This window comes from Tympanuchus pallidicinctus, unplaced genomic scaffold (genome assembly GCF_026119805.1).
Source record: "Tympanuchus pallidicinctus isolate F22 unplaced genomic scaffold, pur_lepc_1.0 scaffold19, whole genome shotgun sequence".
Taxonomy (NCBI): domain Eukaryota; kingdom Metazoa; phylum Chordata; class Aves; order Galliformes; family Phasianidae; genus Tympanuchus; species Tympanuchus pallidicinctus.
In genome coordinates this window covers 10,955,728-10,979,652 of record NW_026294710.1, presented here as the reverse complement: position 1 = coordinate 10,979,652, position 23,925 = coordinate 10,955,728, and the positions used below count along the sequence as shown (strand labels likewise).

At 42.6% G+C, this 23,925-nt stretch overlaps 1 protein-coding gene and 2 long non-coding RNA genes across 6 annotated transcripts in view; 1 reads left to right on the top strand and 2 right to left on the bottom strand.

The window, feature by feature from the left end:
- Positions 1-4,459, bottom strand: part of LOC128079746 (uncharacterized) — an 8,876-nt gene extending 4,417 nt beyond the window's left edge. The window contains exons 1-3 of the long non-coding RNA XR_008206303.1: positions 4,289-4,459; positions 1,215-1,335; positions 276-392 (exon numbers count right to left, since the gene is read on the bottom strand). This is a non-coding gene — a long non-coding RNA (uncharacterized LOC128079746). The remainder of the gene's footprint in view (positions 1-275; positions 393-1,214; positions 1,336-4,288) is intronic.
- Positions 4,383-23,925, top strand: OPTN (optineurin). 4 transcript variants are annotated; one of them, XM_052681209.1, is made up of 14 exons: positions 4,383-4,479; positions 5,653-5,832; positions 7,360-7,562; positions 9,641-9,799; positions 11,745-11,818; positions 13,879-14,010; positions 15,068-15,149; positions 17,933-18,048; positions 18,717-18,866; positions 19,985-20,078; positions 20,736-20,894; positions 21,558-21,688; positions 22,630-22,709; positions 22,960-23,925. In XM_052681209.1, exons 2-14 carry the CDS (start codon positions 5,667-5,669, stop codon positions 23,079-23,081), a joined length of 1,668 nt encoding a protein of 555 aa, XP_052537169.1. In that variant the 5' UTR covers positions 4,383-4,479; positions 5,653-5,666; the 3' UTR covers positions 23,082-23,925. The 4 variants fall into 4 exon arrangements, with proteins under 4 accessions (XP_052537169.1, XP_052537166.1, XP_052537167.1 ...); XM_052681206.1 differs by having other exon boundaries at positions 13,876-14,010; XM_052681207.1 differs by lacking the exon at positions 4,383-4,479 and adding an exon at positions 4,488-4,626 and having other exon boundaries at positions 13,876-14,010.
- LOC128079745 (uncharacterized) lies at positions 6,518-10,737 on the bottom strand. Its single transcript, XR_008206302.1, has 2 exons — positions 10,556-10,737; positions 6,518-7,414 (listed from the first exon to the last, which is right to left on the bottom strand). It is a non-coding gene; the product is annotated as an uncharacterized LOC128079745 (long non-coding RNA).

Below are 23,925 nucleotides of genomic sequence, written 5' to 3'. Positions count from 1 at the left end.
ATTGTATGGGGTGTTGTTGATGCATTGAGAATAAATGGGGACTTCTAGGGCAGTTTTACTTCAATCACTACATTTATTAGAAAAAAAATTACTTTTTATCTTTTCTTTTTTTTTTTTTTTTGAATGGTGACAGAATGAGTTGGAATGAACCTTCCATCATGGAAGAGCTGATGGTGAGGAATTCCAGCAACCTCGCATAATTAAATCCCAACTCCTTTCAGGGCAGGGGAGAAAGCTGAAAAGGAAAACTGTTACATTACAATTTTTATACGTACCAGCAAGCTCAGAATTAGATCATCTAAAAGCTGCACTAGAGGCACTGTTTTTTCTCTTCTGTGTCATTGCATGGAAGTGTTATATAATTGCAGTTGTAAAAGGAGTCATCCATTCAGCTGTATGTGGGAGGAAAAGAGGTACATAACACACTGTGAATTCAACTGTGCAGAATGAGCCAGAAGTGATCAATTAGACACATTCTTTGTCATTACCATTTGCTCCATATACCCTATAGGGATCCCTGCCTGCGACAGGTTTGTCAGGCTAAAAACGTGACTTTGGGTCATTTTTCCCCACAGTTTTATTTCTGTCTTGGCTCCCTGTGCTCAGTATTTGATATTTCTCTCTTTCAAGGTAGTAATAGCATTAATAGGAATCAGTTCAATACTGGACTGGTAATCCATGAGATCTGGGACTGAATATACCGTGCCATCTGTTCATGGCAGATAAACATTCAGTTCATACATTTGAATTTCATGTTCTTTGTAGCTGCTCTACTGTAGATCATCATATGAGGTCTGATACCTGTTAATATAAATTTTACCAGTTGGGTGTGAGCCATCTCCAGGCCATGGTAGGCCTTAATTGTTGTAATAAAAGAAAGCACTTCATCATCCCACTTCTCCCTAGGTTATGGTGACATTCATCATGCAGTACTGCTGACTACAGAAGTTGGATGCACTTCACAACGTCCCTTCTCCCCCACACACCTATGAAGAACGTATCTTCATGGTGTTTTCAAATTACCTGCCAATTGGAAATTAACCTTAATCAGCAAATCTGACGGCACAGCAACCTCTCTAACGTTTACTTTGGCGAGAAGCCCAGATATTAATCAAAGGTAGTGGTCCTTCCACAGACCCTCTGTAGATAGAATAAAACAAAGCTCTTTAGAAGCCCAAGCTCTTCAGAGGAAGCCAGACTGATGTAGCACATACTGTGTACTAAAAGAGTAGTAAGTCTTTGAGCTGTCTGTACAGTATCTATGGGATCCTGGCCAAAATCAGGAGTTTCCAGCAGCTACCACAGCACCAGTTAGAAGCAAGAAGGCAACACAGACTGGAAAAACAGGAAGAGCAGAGGCAACATAAGAGAGTCAGAGGCAGAATGAGTTCCACATAACATAAAGCAGACACAGACAGATAAGACTTCAGCACTCTGTGTATATACACAGAAGTGCACAAAGATGTTCTTCCTATCTGAGCTTTCTGGAGTTCAAGCCTTTGTCCCAGCTTTGTTAGATTCTCAGGGTTCAGCTCCTGGACGACTACAAAAACAGCATCCAAGCCCAGGGTAATGTGAAAATAATGCAGCACAATCCTCTGTCTTTTCAGACTAAGCTAGGCTGTGTTATCTCACATTTTCTAATACACAAAAGAGCATTTCCATGGCTCAGCTGCCACAAGGGAATTTCTTAAGTAACTTGGCTGAATATGAGCCTTCAGACCTGGAGCTGACCAGTGCCTATTTTCTCAAATTTTTTGGGAAAAGACTGACAATTTTACACATCTGTAAGCAGTGCCTGCTAATATTTACCCTCTAGCAGCACAGGCAGAAATAGATGAGCTATTTGTAACTCAGCCCAGCAGATCAGGACATCATGGGAAGACTCAGAGCAGGAGTTTCCTTCTTCACTGGGCAGACACAGCCCATGTTACTCATAACTGGCAGAATGCACAAAGCAAATGGTGATTAGACTGTAATGAAAAAAAGGTCTGAATAAACTAGGTTGGCCCAAACAATTGCTTTCTCAGTACTATGTCCAGTGTGCTGGAGTGCTGAAACAGAGTTTCAAGCATACACTTTAACATTCCCTAGATATAAACACTTTTTTTTTATTTATACAAAAAGAAATCAAAGGTTTTGTGTTTATTTGTTTGGTTTTTTTAATTATTATTTTACTTGTATTTTTACACTAGGCTTATTTGGTTATTTCCCTCCCTTATCTAAAAGAGCATTTATTTTTCTTTCACTTTTAAAAACCAAAGTGTTTCATTCCAACTAAAATCAGATATAACACTTCTGATTCCCAAGATTCCCCCATTCATTTTACAAATGCAAATAGAAATGTTCTTGCATTTGGATCTCTTCAGAGAGCTGCAAAATATACAGATCTGGTTGGCGGTGAAGCACAAATCTAAATGATAAATTGTTCCCCAAAAACTTGGATATTTTGCTTTCTACATAAGATCTGTTCCCAAAAATGGACTGTTGGTACTAAAATCACATCTGTGGGAACACATAACTGTCAGAAGCATAATCAAATAGTATTGCTTTGTCAAGTAAAACTCAGTGGATCTGTGTTGCTCTTCTTTTGCCTTTGCTTCACATAGAGTAAGGTCCTCCAGTTCACAAGAATTTTACTCAGAGTACAATGAGCTGCTAGTATTTCTGCTCCTTGATCTCACAGAAGCTACCTTTACTGCTCCTCTAAGTATTACACACTCTCATCTAACATAACAGCCACGGGCACAGTGACAGGAGACAACAGTAATTTGAAGATCTCACTCCCACAAGCACAGAAAATCTTGGTGTATCTACAAGTAAGTGGATTCACTTTCTTAGCAGCATCTGCTGTCCATCACCCTCTTCTCCCTTGTACTGGGAAGCTTCTGGATGCAGTGTTTGGAGTGCAGCTGGAAAAACCGCTCCACAGGAGAGCACGCCTTCCTTAAACCTAAGTTAGTTTACAGTTTCTATTCATTCAAAATTCTATTCATTTTCAAATCAAAAGAATGTGTTCTCAAGCCAGGCAGTAATTTAATGAAAGACTGATATTTTCCACATGGAAAGCTGACATTTTAGCTAAAATGCCCTTCTGCTTTGAAAATGAAGGAATCAGAACGCCATAGTTGGCCCTAAGAACAGTCACCCCGTGATAATTCCAGCCCAGTGTGTTACTGTGGGCAGTTATCACTGCCTCACATTACCAGATCTTCTTGTAAAGGGGGTGATGGGATGCAAGGAAATGATCTCATGTTGCACTGAGGGAGGTTTAGATTGGTTATCAGGATGAATTTCTTCACAGATGGGGTAGTCAGGCATTGGAATGGTGTGTCCAGGGAAGTGGTGAGTTCCCATCCCTGAAGGTATTTAAGGGACGTGTGGATGTAGCACTAAGGGACATAGTTTAGTGATGGGATTCTGTAGGATAGGTTGATGCTTAGACATGACGATACTTTTCCAAGCTAAGTTTTCTATGATTCTGCTCATGCTGGAGATTCTTATCAAATAGTTTTTGGTTGCGTGGGATTTGGCTGCCCTGCCACCTCCAAGGTCTCCACTCTGACAGGAAAAATATGGAGTTCCATGAAGCGGTGTCCAAAGGGATGCCCAGGAGGCCCTCAGGCAGACAAGATCTGTCCCCTGAGAAGCCTGTGTCCCTCTGTATTCCCAGGATCGAGCTCAGCAAGATGCTCTGTCCTTAGCATTCTTCCTCTGCACAGTATCTGGGACCAGCAGTGTTTAACATCTTTGTCAGTGCCACGGACAGTGGGATTGAGATCACCCTCTGCAAGTTAGCAGACAACAAGCTGAGTGGTGCAGCTGATACAGTCCTACATCCAGCTCTTGGGGCCCAGCCTAAGGAGGATATGGACTGCTGGAGAGTACAAAGTGCAGAGGGCCACAAGGACGATAGAGGACTGAAGCACCTCTCCTATGAAGACAGGCTGAGAGGGCTGGGGTTGTTCAGCCTTGAGAAGACTTTGCAGAGGACTTACAGCACCATTCCAGTACCTAAAGGGTCCTCAAAGAGAGATGAGAGTATCATAGCATAGTGATAGGACAAAGGGTGATGACTTTAAACTAAAAGAGGGGAGAACTAGGTTAGAGGTCAGGCAGGAATTGTTTACTCAGACGGCGGTGAGGCACTGGCAGTGCTGCGCAGAGGAGCTGCGGATGATCCATCCCTGGGACGCTGGACTGAGGGGACTGGTTTAGAGGAAGGCATCCCTTCCTACAGCAGAGGAGCTGGAACCGGATATCATAGAATGGCAGCGTTGGAAGATACCTTAAAGATCACCCGGTTCCAAGCCTTCTGCAGGGCTGCCATCCATCGCGCCAGGTTAAGCCGGGGCCCCACAGCACCCGGGTCGGGGCGGAAGCGCGGAGCTCGGGAAATCCCCGCGGAGGAGGCGGGGCGGTGCGTGACGGCGGTCAGCTGAGCGGACCGGCAGCTGCCATGGGCGCGCCGTGAGCGGGGTGAGCGCTGCCCGGGCCCGGGCCGGGGAAAAGCTGCGGCGAGCGGCGGTCGCGGCCCCCGGTGGAGGCCTAGGCGGCGGCGGGCCCGGCAGCCGGGCGGGCCGTTTTGCTCGCGCTGCCCGTAGGCGGTGACTCAGCGGCTCCGGGGTGGGCCTGCGGGGAGGATGGGCCGCGAAGGGGAAGGGAGAGAGGGAAACTTCGTTTTGCGGCTCCCGAGGGATTCCCCCGGGCCGGGGGGAGGCGATGGGGCTTGAGGAAGCGGCCGTGGCGGGGCTGGGCGGCCGCCTGAGCGCAAGCCGGGAGCCGGGGAGGGAGCAAACAGGGACAGAAAGCGAAAACATCGGGTGGAGCGGTCGGACTGTGAGACCCAGGCAGGGCAGTGCCTCTGTGGGACGCTGCTGGGTACGGAGAGAAGGGAACCGAGGGGTCTGTTTGCGTGTTTTTCTCAGAGGGTGGGTCTGCCAGGGAAAGGCGCCGTCTGAAAGGTGGGCTGGGAGTCAAACCCATGCCCACCTCTGAGGGGTTAACACGTTATATAGGGCCATGGGTGGCCTGGTGTAGTGGGGTCGGAGGGTTGGATGGTCTGTGTGCTGGCTACGGGTGCAGCTTGTGTCTTTGGGTAAAACCAAAGTATGGCTGTATGTTCTGTCCCTGTCAGCACTGCTGAGGCCGCACCTCAGTACTGTGCTCAGTTTTGGGCTCCTCACGAGAGGACCTGGAGTGTGTTCAGAGAAAGGCAGCAAAGTACTGAGAGGTGTGAAGCAGCTGAGGGAGCTGGGATTGTTCATCTGGAGAAGAGGAGGCTTAGGGGAGAGCTTACTGCTCTCTATAACTGCCTGAAGGAGGTTGTGATGGGGGGTAGGGGTTGCCCTCTGCTCCCAAGACGCAGCGATATGATGAGAGGAAATGGCCTTATGTTGCACCAGAGGAGGTTCCAGTTGGATACTAGAAAGTTTTCTTCTCAGAAAGAGTGGTGATGCATTGGAACAAGCTGCCCAGGGAGGGGGTGGAATCTCCATCCCCGGAGGTGTTCAAAAAGTGTAAGAGAAATGGGTTAATGGACACGGTGGTGGTGGGTTGACTGTTGTTGGATTAGGTGATCTTGTTGGTCTTTTTCAACCTTAATGATTCTGTGATTTATTTAGCAAAACATTTTCTTTGCTGACCTTGTAGTGGTCACTGCAGAGATGTCCAGCAAGCCACAGATCCGTCCTGCTGAAAATGGAGAGCATTGCAGGAGTAAAATGGAGAATGGAGTGGACAGTGTGGCTCCCTCCACCCTCAGTACCTACACACCTGAAGAGATGGTACAGCAGATGAAAGAGCTGATCACTGAGAACAACGAGTTAAAAGGTGAATGTGAATCAGTCTCTTCTGTGGGTCCAAATCTCTTTTTGATCTATGAGTTCTGTGTTCATTTGGTCTTTCTAGATAATCTTTTATATCTGACTGGCAGTCACTCTTAAGCAACTCTGCAAGTAAGGCCGATTTGATAGGGCACAGCACATTGAATTGGTATGGAAGATTGGAGTGAGAATACCCCCTAAGCTTCAAAACTACATACACAATCAATATAGTGCTGTGTATTTTGGGAGGCAAGGTAAAAATATGCTCTTCAATCATCAGATTTGAAAAGGTTTTTTGATTTGTATCTTAGTCAGGTCTCCCCATTACAGATTAACAGTTTGCCATGGCTGCATCAGCAGGGTGGGTACTGTACAGTTGTGTTAGGATGCTCTCTGAAAGGAGCTGTATCCTCACAGAGAAGGGAATTGAAGCAGGCTGTCCTGTGCTGTTGTGTAGTAACTGTTTTGAAAGTTCAGATGTTGCAGCACCGTCTGTGCTGCAAAGTAGCATCCATGGCTGAGCCTGTCTGGGAGAAACCAATAGGTTTCCCTGAAAACACATAACGATTAACACCTTTTAGATAATATAGCTATGATTATCTGGCAGGAAGGTTGCTTCCGGAAGCACCCTAGCTATTCTACTACAAGGCTCTGTAGCATTCAAGATAACGTTCCAGGACAACAATCACAGCTGCTGTAACTCATGCCTCACAGGATCATTCTCCGGAGTTACCTTTGCTTTTTGGTTATGTGAAGGACTTTTTGACAATTTATTATATGATGTGAAGACATAACATCTGTTTCTGGAAGATACAATGTATATAGAAGACTTTCAAGCTACTGACTTTGAATTTGTTACTTTAAAAACCAAATCTAAAATACATTCATTGGCTTCATAAAGATCTTGTCAGCATTTTGCAATAGTGAGACTGGAGTTGCTGCATACTGACTCACTGACTTTGTTACATACACTTGGCTTCCCAGTCAGGATGAAATGATATTGCTCTAAGTTGCCAGTTAGATTTTTGTTAGTGCTTTTAGTCAAATCTTAACTGAATATTCAAGCAGAACATGGTTGGACATGTTTGAGACTTTCAATTTAATAGCAGCTGTTTTCATGCATTAATTTACAACTCTAGAAAATACACTTTCCCTACTGAATCTCAGTAGTTTCAGAATCTTTGTTCAGTAGTTTCATTTGTGTTGACTGTGTACATAACACGTGCGAGATGACGAGTACTTCTTGTGGGCACTACTTCTTGCTTGTACTTCTTGGTTTAGAAGTCAAGGAGCGAGAGAGTGTGAGCATGTTATTTCAGCAGTGGTTTTAGTGGTATTTATTATAGTGCTAAAGAGCTATGATGAGTTTCATTTCAGTTCACTGAGAGATATGAGAAGGTGGTTTGCATTTCATATCTGATTGCTGCTTGTCCCTTTGATATTGAAGAAGGCTGAGCTCGATGTAGAGGAAATCTGCTGTTTCATTGGCAGAGTACTGATGTGAATCAATGATTTGTCTCTGGCTGTCGTTTAGAAGCGATGAAGTTGCACAACCAAGCAATGAAGGACCGCTACGAGGAGCTCTCCATCTGGCGGGAGAAGCAAAAGGAAGAACGAGAATTTTACGAGACCAAGTTTAAAGAAGCCAAGCAGTGCTTGCTTGCCAAGTGTGTTGAAAATGAGCAGCTGCAGCAACAACTTCAGAGCTTAAAGGAAAGAGAAGAAGGAGCTGAAATGGTAAATAAGAGAAAGATGAATTGACATACATTAACAATGAATGTTAGGATCTTTTATGGGTGAGGGCTCGAGTTCTGTTAGCGTTCTCCTTTTTTATCCTTATACTCTAATGAAAAGTCTGGGACTTATTTTACAAAGCAAGTCTTTTGGTGCAGTAAGATAACAACATGTCACACATGAGACAACTGATATTTCAATTAATAATTAACAGTAATCATTAACACTATCAACATAAGAAATAAATTAACATTTCTTGCCAACTTCACATTCTGCATCCTGTTTATTATGGGGTTGACTTAATCCCTCCCTTTCCTTCTTAGATTATCTCTCTCAGCATAGTTTTATATTTGTGTTTCTAGAGTCAAGCATAGTTACATGTCAAGCATGAGTTACATGTCATGTAACTCCTGCCACCACCCAAAAAAAAAAGTTCTATTATATGTTTCATCTATTCTGAAAGCCTTTTTATTGAGGTTCAGATTAGATTTGTTCTTCAGCTGCTCCTTTTCTGGCTGAGCTTTCCCCCCTTGTCGTACCTTTGGCTCTGTAGCAGGTAGTTTCTAACACTGCAGGTGAGTGCTTAACATCCAGGTAGCATCAGTTTGCCAGCAGTACCAAAGACACAACAAAGTCTGGTAGAACAAAACCTACTTTATGTCCCACACGTGAAGAGATGTTTAACAACAAGTTTCATGTAGCGCTAAGTCAGTGAATCCTGGCACGTGGTACTTTCAGAACTCATGTGGGTTCTCTGTTGCCCATTGAAGGATGACTGTCTCAGCCTTTTTCTCCATGGCTGTTGATAGGCTGTCTTTTCCTCTCGTGTGCTTGTTTTATGGAACCCTGTAAGAATTCTTTCAGGATATAAATTGGAATTGGCCAATTGGTTCGAAAGTTATTAAGGGGAAAAAGGTCGTGTATAAACAGTGTGATTGTGCAAGTATGGCTTTGTTAGGAAACCAGGCTAAAAGTTGTTTTTCAGGATTGTCAAGGAAGTTCAGAATTTCATAAATCTAGAATAGATTTTAAAGGAAAGTGGGGTACTTGTTCTGCCCATACCTACTTTGGAACTTCTTGTGCTTTGGATACTTTAAGTGTGTTATTGATGGAGTGATCCAATCTCCTTGAGCAATCCAATGTCCAGACAAGTAAAAATAAATCTTTTAATTATCTCATCTGTAAGAGCTCCATAAAGTAAGCCTTGGTTCTTTGTTGATTCTTTGCAGTTTAACCAGTTAGTGGTCATGGTAATTAAGACAAAAACATTCTCATTTCTGATCACGATGTTCAGACTGACAGTGTCATTTAAGCCACAACAAATTTCTCTACTGAATGCTTTGGCCATACCTTAATTCCTTTTTTTTTTTCTTTTTTATTATTATTTCTAAACACTAAAAAATATTTATCTGAACTTAGAAGAGGCTAGCTACAATTGGTCTGATTTCTCTCTCCTCTGTGTTTTACTGTTTACTGAGATGGATTATAGTCTATTGTTGCTATTGAGTGGCACCTTTGTTTCACTCAAAGGAAATCACAGATACGTACTGTTGCTTCCCTCAGTGAAAAACTATTACTCACAGGAGGGTTTATCTTAAAACCATACATCTGGGAGCCCTGGTGGATATAAAACTCCCTCCTATGCACTGAAGCTGACTTCTTTTGCGTCCTCTCACAGCTTGAGCACAGAATCATAGTGACTCAGGTGTGTATGGGAGTACTGCAACAGGAGACACTGTCAATGTAGCACAAATTTAGATTTGGCATGAGTGATAGATTAGAATGTCATTTGAGCTGCATGAGTTATTCAGAGTTGATATTGAGGGTGTATGGTGTATTAAAGCATTACAACATTACAAGGAGGCTTGGATTACAAAATGGGGAAGAAACAAATGCACAACAACAAATGCAACTTCTTGTTGTCCGGTGAACCAAAGCATTTTAGAGATCTCTGTACTGGATTTTCCCAGGCAAACTTCAAAACAGAAGAAGAGCAATGGAATGCCACTGTTATTCAGGCTCTGCATTCCTTGGCTGCTGTTTCATTTTGGTTGGTTAATGCAGGTGTTTGTTTATCCCAGGAGGGCTGTGCAGCTCCTGAGAAGGAAGCGAGGCAGCTCAAGTCTAAGGTGCAGCGGCTGCAGGCTGAGAAGGCAGATCTGTTAGCCATCATTTCAGAACTGCAGGTCAAGCTGAACATCGCCTCAGCAGAAGACTCCTTTGTGGAGATTGGGATGAATGTAAGTAAAGGGAACAAAATGGACATGGTGAGCTGCAGCCAGAAACTCTGTTCCCAAGTTGGTCCTTTTTGCAAATTGGGTTTTCTTATTGTGCCATGCTAACTGATGAGAAAGTTGAGTCTGAGAGTGATTAAAATGATGGTGTGGTTATTTACCCAAATGCTTTTTTACAGTGAAGACTTGTCTTCCATTAGTAAGAAGCATGAATCTATACAAACAGTAATTATATATATACACTTACATATTTGCCTCTTTGAGAAGGAATACTAAACTGCCAGCAACAGTAGTAACACAAAAATACAGACACAGTGAATCTGGAATCACAGAATCACCTGGGTTGGAAGGGACCTCAAGGATCATGTAGTTCCAACCCCCCTGCCTAGCAGGGCCACCAAACGTACACATTCAGATCAGGTTGCCCAGGACCCCATCCAACCTGGCCTTGAACACGTCCAAGGACGGGGCATCCACAACCTCCCTGGGCAGCCCGTTCCAGGGCCTAACCACTCTCCTTGTAAAGAAAAGAAGGAAGAAGTGTTTCATGATCTTACCTGATGTAGAACACCTGTATTTTACAAGACTTAGTGATAAAGGACTAGAGAATTTACTTTTGTTCTTTCACTTTCCTTGCCCAAAGTAAGTTTTCATAGAGTCACTGTATAATCAATGAATTTATGGTTGTTATAATTAAGAAACATACAAGAAAGTTGTGCTAAACAAGTTATCACACTAAAGAAGAATGGATAGAACGCTTACCCTTGTCCTGGGCTCACTGAGAAGACTTCAAGAGGAGCAATCCTCAAAAGTGATCCTTTCCTACTGGTAGTCAGCTCTTAAATGGGGTCTGGGAGAGGTGGAGCAAGGCTTCACCTTGAATTGCTTTCACCTGTGCTGCCCTGGCTGACTCATTGCTCACCTCAGGTGGTCAATCAGAGGTTTAGGCTGTGATTCAGCAGTTCCCATACAGTCTCAAAATGTCCCAAGTTGGAAGGTGTCAGACACCAACTCCTGGCTCCACACAGGACCATTCAAAATATAAACCCTATGTCTGTGAGCATTGTCTAAAATGCTTCCTGAACTCCAGCAGCTTGAAGTTGTCACTACTGCCCTGGGCAGCCTGTTCCAGGCCCACTGCCCTCTGGTGCAGAGCCTCTTCCTCACGCCCCTTCCCTTCCACAGCTCCATGCCGTTCCCTTGCACCCTGTCATGTCACCAGAGAGCAGAGCTCAGTGCAGTCCCTCCGCTCCCCTCATGAAGAATGGGGCTCCTTTCTCTGCTGGCAGAAATACACAGGTGCAGTCAAGCAAATAAAAATCTAAAGTTGTAGAGTGTTCCCTAAAGGCACAGAAATATTATTTTTCTACTGTTCTTGTATCTGAGAAGTCTTGAGAGGAAATAGGTGAAATGTGAAAGTGAGGGTTTCTGTTATCTTCACAATAGCACGTCCCTCTCTGGCAAGGATAAGTGCAACAGGAAAATCACAGAATTTAACATTTAGTTGGAATTGTTAGAGAAAACTTCAGACTGCAGGAAAGCTTCCAGGATGCTTCTCCTTTTTCTGCTACAAAGATCTTCCTTTGGACTCTGAAGATCACAGGGTGAGCTTTGCAGTGGGAAAGAGAAGCTGTATTCAACATCTGTTGGCAGTGGTGATTACTGTTGCTGTGTCATCGTTATAAGAGAAACTGACTGGGGAGGTTTGTTGATTTGAAAGAGAAGGCCTAATCTTGTTGTTCATATTCTTTAATCAGTCCTGAAAAGATGCAGGGAAAGGCATGTGAGATATGTAAGTTAAGAATTTGCAAACATTAAACTGATCTGTAGGACTTCTGTGTTTTGTTTTTTATTGTAGTTCTTCCTGTTTTTCTTTCTTCAGTAAGTAAAACTGCCCTTCTTAGTTCAAATACCAAACTAATATTTTGGGGGGATTTTTTTTCTTTTTTAGGAAGAAGTAAATAGAACTGCAAAAGAAAATCAAGATAATAGCAGTGAAATGGCCACTAACATCGCTGTCTACATGTATGTAGGTTTTTGTCTGATTCAAACTTCTGCAGTGTGTTGTTCCCAATGTAAGGGAAGCATTTTCTTTGAGCAACGTCACTCCTGGTTTTTCTGAGGCCTTGCATCCCTCCATTGCTCTGCCTTCCTACCATGTTGGAAAGACACTCAGCTCTCAGGAATTTTGCCTTCCTGCTTCCACTGGCTGACAGGACAGCATGTACAACTGGTCGGAGCATGCACTGACTTCCAACTGGCTGCTACTTTTCAGGTTTTTAATGTAGTCCAAAAAGGAAAGATAAAGGCTCCCACACATGTAGTCGCTCTGAACTCTATTACAGTATCTGTCCTCTACTCAATTATAATGATGTTCATAACAGAGTTCTTGTGGCCTTTCAAACCTGAATCCTTCTTGCTCAATTTGTTAGTCTTTGGTATAAACTGTGGGGTTTAAATCATGATGTGGTGGGCAGATAGTGCACTGTCATTGTTTTTTAGGTGACTAGACATAAGATGTGAGCATTCTGTCTCAGTTACTTCTCAAAATTTGATCTTTACATCAGCTCCAGGGCATAAGGCACTTTCTTGCCCCTAGCTGAAACTTTACACCTCGTGGACACAGACAGCTGACACCATTAAACTTTCCATTTTGGATACTGCCCAATTTAAGAGCTAGATGGTTGTGGCTGAACACTCCTAATCCACTTCATGGCCTTTGCTTTTGGAAAGGGGGGATATAGAAAATTCAAAGGGCATAGCAGAGAGAAAGCTATGTTCTGTGTATGTTTTCCCTTAAGCTCTGTCACCCCCTACCTCATTGCAAAGAAATTCAGCATTTTAATAACATAGAAGACTTGTCCCTCACCATGAAGTTAAGAAGTTGAAGGAAAAAAAATAGCTATAGTCAGGGGTGTAACAGAGGAATGCTGAACATAGGCCAGGCTGCAAGCATTCGAATTGTCATCAGAAGTGGCCTGTGAGAACACTCTGATCTTAAGATGTTGTCTGTGGGATTTGCTTCCCCTTTGGTGAGTATTTGCACTATGTCTACAAAAACAGAGAGTATAAATATCTCTTACACTATTTCCTGTGTCACCATGTGTCTCTGTGCACCACTGAAACCTTAGAGTGGTGCTGTTAACAGCTTCAGAGGAATGTGATCCACTCGGGATGGGTTTATTGCTGTAATTGTAGACCTGTACACTAAAACTCCCCTCATATAAGCTGTTTGCTTAAGATGTCTTGGCTGAGCATTCTCTTTGGGGTATTGAATTTTGCTCACCAAATGTATATAGCTCACAGGAGAATATGCAGGCCTGTGCTTTAGTTTCTGCTCTGAACTACAAAAACAAAGTTGTACATAAATGCTGTTTCCCAGCTGAGCTTTTGAAATATACAATGTGTGTAACCTATGTATCTTATCCTATAGTTAGGGGATTTTGACCTTCTGTCCGGGTAGACGTGAAAGTGGAGGGAACAGAATGCAGTATGGTATCACCAGGAAATCAACAGACCCTGTATTTCAGAGTTTTGTAATTGGTTTGGTTTATTTCTGTGGTAGCACGTGCGATTTTTCAAAAGAGCTACAGAATATGATGGAAGCAAAATATCAAAGGAATTCCTTCTGAGAAAGGAAGCAATTTCCAATGCCCATTTTTAGTGGAACGTGCCTTCTTTTCCTGGAAAGGAATGAAACTGAGATAAGAAATGTTTCACTGGAAAAAATATTTTGGGACCAGGTAATAGCACTTAGCAGAAGGAGACGCACAGTAGGTCAGAATAAATGCTCCAAGCTTTGTTTTGTCTTGACTGTTTTTATTTATTTTTTTCTTGAATTCCAAGTTGTTCTCCCAGCTTGATAAAAAGAGGCTGTTTGAGCACTGCAGAAAGCAAGGGCTGTGTTTACATGCTTAAGGACTTAGGCTAGCAGGCTGCAGGATGATCACGTTTCTTGGGAACGAGCTCTTTGCACAGAATGTTGATTTTTTCAGAACTGTGTGAAATTGCCCAAAAATTAGGGGTAAGAGAGTGCTCTAATAACATCATAACTTGTTACTTACATGTGGTTTGGTTTGAAGCAGGAGCAAATCTGCAGATGAGTCCAAGAATTTGGAATCTGAGGAGCTGACTGTGAGCCAGTTACTCTGCTGCCTTAGAAATGAAACTGAGAGGAGGGAAAAACTTGAGAAGGAGCTGCAGGATCACAAAGAAAGGTACGGATTAGGTGCACTGCAAAGTTTTAATCTGTTTACGTTCAAGTCTGTTGGAGTTCCCAACTGTGGGCCTGATCAGAGTGAACTATCAGTGTGAACTGGATGGGCAGTTTCCTGAGCACTCACTAGTAATCGTGTTTGTCGCAGCTCTGATAGGGGTAAACCACATTATGTTCTGTGAGCACAACCTTGTCTGTCTTATTACTTCCTATCGTAGCACAGATCTAGACAAATTACCTGTTGCCCCATGGTTTTGAACTTTCCACAGGTGATGTGAAACAAATCAAGGACTAGCTGATGAGAATGTTCTTCTCATTCCTCTCATTATTTGCTGTTGTATGAATCGTCTACGCGTGGGGCTTAAGCACATCACTTTGTACTGAACAGATATTGCAGCCCTCTTGGTGGTACTGGTAGGCTACGTTTAGGGATGTGAGCTTGGAAAAGCTCCTTAGAAATGCTTCCCAAAAGTTTAATTCCACACTTACCTAAGAGAGTTTTTCTGGTGAGACCTGCATAAATGTTCTTCTCAGCTCAGTCATAAATGTATCAGCATGGCTGTTCAGGCATGGAGAATTGCCTAAGCAGTAGCTGTTCCAAGTCCATAGTTTGCAGAGACAGTAAGACTTCCTGGACAGTGCTTATGATGGTTATTGTCACAGTAATTGTTTCTGCGTGGTCTTCCTAGAAGAGGTAATGAGCCATAGCCAAATGATTCTTAGAAATTTCAGCCTCTATAAAGATCAAAGGAAAGTAGAGGCAATATTAATCATTGGGTTCAGTGAACAGACCCATTTGCAGAGGATTAGCAGTTTTGGACTGTATCAAAGATTGATGACAGTGGACTGAATCATTGTCTTTCTCTGCACCTGCACATCCATTGTAATTAAATATACATGCTAGGTGTTCTGTGTTAGATGACTGTGCAAACTTTCCTGCATGTCTGTACTTTCAGGTTTTTCTTTCTTGATGTTAGAAGGACTTGGATGAAATCCTTCAACAGTCACAATTTAACTATTGGCCAAATCCTTTGTTACTGGATTCTTCTGTTTTCCAGACTTTCAAAGATGGAGAATGAAGCAAGCAATTGCCTCGAGAGTGGGACACAAACTAACCAGGAAGAAGAGAGTTCAGAGTCTGTAAGTACCTGTCAGCCTGAGCTGGGTTTTAGCAGTGTACAGCTTACTTGTTGAGGCCAACAACTTTGGGTCTAGATTTCCACTTGCACACAGAGAGCAAGGGGCAAATATCTTGCGTGAGCTGCAGAAGTGAATTTTGAAGTCTCCAGTCCATATCTTAAAGGAGATTCCTTCCAAATTACACCAGCCATGAAAAAGGGATAAGACTGATGGCTGAGAATTAGGGAAACTGCAGCATAACTGCAGGTATGCTTCACTGTCCTGGCCCTGTCCACTTCAATAGAGGGAGATGCATTCATTTCCATCACCACAAAATCTTCTGAACTGGATAAATTTCCTCACTGCTGGCTAAGTCAGCTTTTAGATCAGAATCTACTGGCAGCCTCCTCCAACACAGACCCTATATGTGGAGCTCATGTGGCACCTGGTAAGAGGTATTACAATGGTAGAATGTAACTATCTTGGATTGCAACACAGATTCAGGCAAGTTTAGCCTGATGGTTTCAGTTTAGACTTTGAATGGGTATTGGGGTTGGATTTCAGCTCCAGATTCATCCATCTAAATTTATGTGCCTGCAGTTGTTGGCTTCTCCATGTGGGGTAAGTGTGTAAAAATTACAAAAGGACAGAATGGATGAGATTGGAAGGGACTTCTGGGTTCATCTGGTCCAACCTCTGCTCAAGCAGGGACTCAGAGCTAGTTGCCCAGGATCATGTCCAAGTGGCTTTTGAAAATCTCAAAGGAGGAGAGTCTACAACCTCTCTGAGCAACCTATGCCAGTGCTCCATCATCCACATGGTGAAGAAGTATTTCCTAATATTTAGATGGAACCTCTTATGTTACAGTTGGTGCCATTGCCTCTTGTCTTAGCACTGGGCACCACTGAAAAGAGCCTGGAAAGTTTCTGTGACAGTAGAGACTCCTTCTAGTTCAATACAACTGCGTAATAAAGGCAAGTAAGAGTGCCTGTGAGGCACTGTTGGGTTATCTGAGGTGCCGTGTGGGGCTAGAAAATATGATATGAGATCTGCTGGAGACCTGTGCCCTTTGAACTTTAAAAAAGCTTCCCCTTCTCCTATCAGTATCAGACTGTGTAAGAAGTTGGTCTCCCTCCTGTTCCTAAGATCCCCAGTGTGGGGATGTATTTTAACTACTGAAACCCTGAGGTGTCTCTGTGCACTGGGTTGGAGGAGCACACTGCTGCTGTTTCTTTCCTCCCCCTGCTTTTGGCCTGTCTTTTGCATCTTTCATTGGTCTCAGTCCAAAGCCCAAACAAAAGAGTCAGACCCTCAACAAAACTGGCAGTAGTCTTACTAGAAATCTTTTTTTCTTGATTTGCAAAATTGATTCATAAATGAATGACAGTGAAAGTTGGAGTAGGAAACTAGAATGGAAGGGGCATTACCAGTGTAGGATGTAAATGGCATGAGGAATAGTACAGCGTTTTAGCCTGCCTTCTTCTCTATTTGTAAACTGCTGTTTCTGGTCTGTGTCTGCTGTCACACCTCTTTCTAAGGAGGCTAACAGTGGTAGGAGATGTTTGACAGAGGACTGGCAATAATCGCTGGCTGTCTGCTTTTCCAGTATGTTTTAAATCTGGAACTCTGAGAAACAATGTATGAGGGTCGCTCTGAAAGTAATACCTCCTAATTACTTCCGTGGAAACTACAGCTGCTACAAAGAGCATGGTAACACTGTTTCATGGAGCAAATTCTCAGCTATAACACACTTCCTCAGCAGTCACCGTTGTTAGCTCTGCACTTTCGCCAGTGATGAACAAGAGCATGCATGCCAAGCTGCAGAAAACCTGCACCAGAGGAGGTGACCCACTGTCACCACTGCAGAAACACCACCCACTGCCTCACTGTGCTCACATCCACTCCATAAACGTTCAGTGAGCGTCAATGAATGTCAATGGATGCAGTTTTTTCTGCATGGAAGAACTCAGTGACACAGCTTTGCTTCATACGCACCTCCATATCAGACTCTGTTTTGTCACTGCCCCTTTGCTGACATCCATCAGCCATTCAGTACCTAAAAGGAGCCTATAAACAGGAGGGTAGAAAGGGTAGATAACTGCAGGACAAGGGGAAATGGTTTTAAGTTGAGGGAGGGAAGATTTAGGTTGGATGTCAGGGGGCAGTTCTTTACAGAGAGAGTGGTGAGGTGCTGGAACAGGCTGCCCAGAGAGGTTGTGGATGCCCCGTCCCTGGAGGTGTTCAAGGCCAGGTTGGATGGGGCCCTGGGCAGCCTGGTCTGGTATTAAAAGGGGAGGTTGTTGGCCCTGCATGTGGCAGGGGGGTTGGAGATTCGTGATCCTTGAGGTCCCTTCCAACCCTGGCCATTCTGTGATTCTGTGATCACATGGCAACAAGATGTAATGGAAAAGAATATTGGTGGGAAGTTTCAGCCCCTACTGCCATACCATCAATGTCAGCCTGTGATGTCGTGGCCCAACATAATCAAGTAGGAGACGTTACTTTCAGAGTAGCCCTTGTATTACCTGCCTGCGTAACAAGAATATAGAGTTCTCTTTGAGTCACCCAGATTTTAGGAAAGTGTTAAAGTCACAATGTGTTTCTGCCACATTTAGGAGGAATTGGTAATTGTGAAGCTGAGCAGAAGGGACCTTACTGCTGAGCATAGAGTGTAATGGTGCAGACTGACTCATGCTATTTTCTCTGGAAAAAGAACAATGCTTTCTGGTTAAAATTTTAGTTAGCCAGCAATTTTCCTGTCGTGAGTTGTCCATGTGTAATTTTCTTTATTTTTTTTCCAAAAGATTGGCAGTGAAGTAGAAAGTCTGAAGAAGCAAGTTTGTGCCCTCTTTAAAGAGCTCCAAGAGGCCCACGAGAAGTTAAAAGAAGCAGAACTAATTCAGAAGAAACTTCAAGAAAAGTAAGGTTCAGAAGAACAATAATTGTGCTGTGACACCCTGTTAATATTTTAATGAAAACTCCCACCTTGGGAAACTCAGAAGCTCTACAAATAGCAAATACTCGTTTCATGGAAATGCTGCAAAAGATTGCATCTTTTTAAGTGAAGATGAAAGTACAGAAGTACAGTAATTGTCATAAAATCAGAACTGCTAACCTAGTTCTACAAATAGAACCCCAGTGCTTGGAATTTTAATATTTGGGTTTTAATCCTTGTTGATATAAAGGCAGATCTTGTTTTCTGTTTCGCATAATCACTCCATTTTTTGGCCCTGGGGGAAGAAGCTAAGGGACCTAGTTACAAACCTTCTCACATAGTCTGTCTGTGGCCAACGTGTAGGTCTTTAAAATTGGAAAGAAGAGCTTCAATTCGTTTGCTAAATTTTCTGTCAAATTTCAGTTCTTTGAGGTTCATAACAGTAAGAAAAAATGCATTCCATTTAGTAGCTTTATTTTCAAGTAGTTGTGTGTATATATATATTTTTGTCTTTCCTTTTTCTTCATCAAAATAAGCCTTTCAAATGAAGCACCTAAAGATTCTTTTTGTGTGATGCCCATTGTGCCAAATCCATCAGGAAAATGTGAACGGGGTAGATCAAGTGTTTTCCTTCTTTTCCCTTCTTTTGTCAGGTGCCAAGCGTTGGAAAGAGTAAACTCAGCTGCTGCAATGGAATTGGAGGAGAAGCAGCAGCTCATATACACCATCAAGAAGCTGGAGCTTCAGGTGGAGAGCGTGCAGGCAGAGGTCAAGCTAGAACAAGCCAAGACACAGGATGAAAAGTGAGTATTGGTTGTGTATCATGGGGGGATTATTGTTAGTGAGAAAGGGAAATGAAGGGAACATGGTGAAAGGGAATTTGAATCTGAAATATGAGTTTTGTGTTCTACACTGTTTGAAGCCAAGTTATATTTACAGAGTCTTAAGTAGAAACCTCTGCATCTGTCCGTGTCACTTTGAATCTGGAGTCTCCAGAGTCTCCCAAACTGTATCTTTTTGTCTAGTGAATACCTCACAGAGGAAAATTTGAGCTGTAAGCTCTGATGGGTATCTTCTTTTTGTTGTAAAGCCAAAGGCAGTTTAAGGTCAGGTATAATATGCAAGTAGAGGAAGCAGAAAAAGGACAGCAGCTTGTCAGTTTGACTGGCAGGGGGTGAATGCATCCACAGGTTAGAGAGCAGGGCCAAGTCAAGCGATGACAGTGATGGGAAAGCGATGTCAGTGGTCTCTACAATACCCTTGCAATTAGAAGAGTTAAATGTGAAGCTGAGATAAAGAGACTGGCTGTTTGCTGCAGCTCTCTGCTCCCTTTTATGAGCAGTCCATGTAAGGAGTGTGAGAATGTCAGAGTGAGCTGTATGGAGAGGTGGAACTGTCTGAAGGCACCATCTTCAGCTGCTGGAGAAGCTGCTCATTCTGCTCATTCCATTTGGAGTCTGTTCTTCCCCTGATAAATTCTTCATCATTTGAACTCTCTCTGTCAAGACTGGTGAGCTTGATTATAAATTATTGGATGATAGATTATTTAATATGACGTGCAGGCTATCAGTAAGGACATTTGTTTGGACTCAGTCTAGGGATGGAGCAGCACACAACTCCTTGGAAGAGAGATGCTGAAAAACAGAGCACAGTTTTTTATCATCACAAATGCAGATTCACTTCCTAACAGCTGGGTTATCTATTCTAAAGTCTGAAAGATTGATATTTGTGTATACATTTTTAACTCTTAAACCCTTATGAAACTGAGACTTTCTGAGACTGTTTAGGAGACTGTTTAGGAGAGAAAGAAGTCTTCAACTGGGACAAGTAGGATAGTTCTGCAAAACAGGTAGTAAAAAGAGTACCAGATCTTTCAGAGAACTTTTAAGTGTTTCAAACATTTGTTTCTTTTCATAAACAGGACAAGATACAGTAGCTTGCAGGATGCTTACAACAAACTCCTTCCTGAACTCACTGAAGCAATGAAAACAATCAGTGAGATGAAAGTCAAAGAGGTAAGCTCATCAACAGAAGAAATCATAATGATTTAGGGGGGAGTGGGAAGAAATGTGAGAATGCATGTGGGAATAAATTCAAGCCCAGAACACATGGGCCTGAATTCACATAATATGACATGTAGCCTGGCAGCATTGCTCTGAGAAACAGAGATCCTGTGCTGTCAATTACAGAAATCTTATCCACATATCTGGACTTCGCTGTTCTGGATAAAGATTAGTCTACAGTGCATTATGAAGTCCAACCCTTAGAGATCGGTGATATGAAAATGCATGGAAGTGTTCCTGCAGCATAGCTTGTAAATGTAGAAATGTAGAGTTCTGAATGTTTTAGTATTCTTAAATATAACATCTACCACAGTGAGGTCCTGTTCATAACTGAGGATCCATGTAAGTGCGAGATTCTTCTGTATCATTTTGGAAAAAATCCTTTGCAGTGTTCATTTGGGAGCTCTGTTTTGACTTGATACCATGTAGCTGAAAAGCACAAAAATAATCTTTCAGTTGAAAGATCAATCAACATTGCTATCTTGGGGCAGGCCCCTGTGTCCATGGAGTTGAAAGTTTTTTCCCAAGAACAGGAGGATTAAGTAGCAAACTTCCACTCAAAGCAGAGTCACATTCTGAGCTCGTCTCAGTCTTAATTCTTCCTTGCAGCTTGACAGGGTGGATAAAGTTGTGGTGGAAGAACTGAATGCAAAGGTGTTGCTGGCAGAACAAGCTCTTGCTGCAAAGCAGCTCCAGATGGATGAAATGAAGCAGCTAATTGCTAAGCAAGAGGAGGACCTTGAAACCATGGCTGTGCTCCGTGCTCAGGTATGAGTCCTTCAGAAACTGGCTGGTTTGCTCACCCAATATTCAGAAACCAGCAGGAGCTATTTAATGGCTCGGTCTGGAATATTGTTCATTTGTTTCCTCAATTCCTAAGCATAATTCCCTTAGTCAGCTTGCATTGCAGATCCTTGCAGGGCCTGAACCACCATATCCTATGCTGCAGTCTGGCACAACAAATAAATTTGGGAATAGATGTTATTTATTTATTTATTTATTTACATTTAAAATCACCATCTTAAAAATTACCACATATGTTTTAGGGATTGTTTTATTCAAACATGACCCTAAAAACAGTCTGCCTCGCATTTAAGACAAGGGAGGAAAAAAAAAACAGGCATCTTGCTCTGGTTCCACTATCTGTGCCACTGGTTTGTGTGTGTCACAGGTTGTCACCTCCTCACTGCTGTTCTGTACCTCATTTGTGGCTCTGTGCACCAATTGCACTGTCCCAGATAAGATTCTTGAAGTCTACATGGAGAAGCTTTTTCACTTTCTGTAAAGTGCAGATTATCACTTTGCAGTGTGCAGGTGCTGTAGGAGTGTTTGAGTAGATGCAGGCTATGATGTGGGCAGTACTACTGTAGTACATAGACTTGGTTCAGCCTAAGTTACTAATTCTCAGCATGATTTAATTTCTCTGATCAGATGGAGGTTTATTGTTCTGATTTCCATGCCGAGAGGGCAGCAAGAGAGAAGATCCATGAGGAGAAGGAGCAGCTGGCTGTCCAGTTGGCATACCTGCTAAAAGAGCAGCAAAACCTTGAAGATCTTGGCCGGTGAGAACAGACTTTGGCTGAGCTGCCTTTGGTTTTGTCTTATTCCCCTGCATGCTGGAACTAACCAATGTTATCTTGGTAGCATCTCAGTAAAAAGGCAAACAAGTTTGCAGACATTTATTTATTTATTGGTTAATTTGAACTTTGTAAAAGAAAAAGGAATCAGTTGGCTGACTTAGCTATTTTGATTTGCGGTAGAATCTCAAAAGCATTTTAGCATAAGGCATGTTAGTTCTTGGATACTTCAGCAAGACTTCACTTGGGATGACTAAGGTAAATTCTCCCTGCTTCTATTGGTTGTGGCCTCAGTTTTACCAGTGAATCTGCAGCTAAGTTTGCTGCATATGTGCCAGGGATATCTGTTGCTTCTCCAAGTAGCAGTAATAAGTGAGAATATGCATTTTCAAGTACTGTAATACTCTGTAGTTGCACCATTTTAGCACTCTTAGATGTAAAAGACGAAAAAAAAATATTAATCATGTGTCTTTCACTCATCCTGTGGAAGCATGGATACAGGAAGGATGCCAGAATTTGAAGAATCGATCTGTATTTCCTGTTAACTGTCCTGTGAGCCCGTCCTCTTGTATAACTTGCCTTTCTGCTTAAATCACAGTTTGCCTTGAGTGGCTGAGTCCTTGGAGCTTTCCAGAGGAATGTCTTCCAAATTCATGAGTGTGTAGCAGCCTAACTCCTGCTGATGTCAGTTGTTTGACCCTGATTTCAACAGGACTCTTGCACTATCTCAGTAGAGCAGCAGTGTTTCTAGGTCCTGTTTCAGATCAGCAGTTGTGAACTAAATGCATGAGAACATGAGTTACTTGCAGATCTTCTGGCTTACTTTGAAGCCTTTTAACTTTTCTGGAGGCAAAGGGAAGATACCTTCAGTTTAGTCGTATTTTGTTTTCAGAGCACTTTTGAGTAACTGCCCCATTTCTCTTCAGAAGCTCTTTGGCGGAGATGCAGAATCGCCACGGAGCCAGGGCACCAGACCGGGAGCACTCGCCTCGCCTTGTCCAGAGAGGTACTGAAAGCAGCCTCCAGCTCACAGGGCCAAGCCCAGCTGTGTTCAGTTGAAAACACCTTTGCTTGTCAGCAAGCGACTCCCCAGCTCCTCTATGGCTGGGGAGCTGCAGAGCTGCAGAGAATGTAATTCTCCAGCTTTTAGAAGCAAGTCGGTTCTCTTTCAACCATTAAACAAAATGAGTGAAAACAAAACAGAACAAAACAAAAAAAACAAGTAACAGGTAATTATTTATCTTCTCTGCTTGCAGGAACTGGTAGTCAAGAATGGCCAGAGCAGCGGAATATCTCAATATACTCCTGTCCAAAATGTGAAGAAATTCTGCCCGATTTGGACACGCTGCAGATTCATGTTATGGACTGCATTAATTGAATAACGCCCTCTTGTTCTTCATGTACTGGAATTTCACCTGCTGAACATAATTTTTTTTTTCTTTCTGCTAGAGTAAGTTCATTCTACATCCAGCAAAGGAGATTTTCAAGGTTTTTCTCATTTATTCAATGGAAAAACAGAAAATCTCTTACCCTACCCTGTACTCACTGAACTTGTTTTAACAAGAGTTAGGAAATGAATTCTTACAGGTTAACAACATGGATGCGTTAAGAAACTCCCTGTGTGTCTGCTGCAATGAAATGTTGAAGGAACATTCCCCTGATGTGCTCTGCTCTTACAGCTACCCGCAGCGCTGGGCTGAATTGCTGCAGTAAAAAAGGAGATGAGAGATATGCCCATCAGTTCAACTACCGTAAGCCTGTAAATACTTCATCTCTCATATACTATTAATCAGGAAACTAATATGTTCAACAGCTGTTTGAGAAGCTTCCAGTAAAATGGAGTGTTTCGTATTCATTGAGCATTTAAAATGAAGCCACCTCTTTCTCCAGATGGCAGTTTAGTTGCTGCCCTTGTGACCATACTAATCTGATGTTATATTTTTGATGGCTTACGTAACTTCTTGCTTTAGTTGGACGTAGGTAAGGTTTAAGGCAGATCACTGAGGTCTGGTATATGTAGCTCCTGGTGTACCCAAGTCACTGGGTTTTATAAAACTGTTTATTTTTAAGGTGTTGCCTTGATTCTTCTTTATTGTAATAAATTTATTTGAACCTGTACAGTATTGTGTTAGAGAAAGTCGAAATGGATGTAACCTAATTTAAAGAGAGGAGTATAATGGATTTTCAGATCTCAAAATAAATCTATTGCAAGTATAAAATTA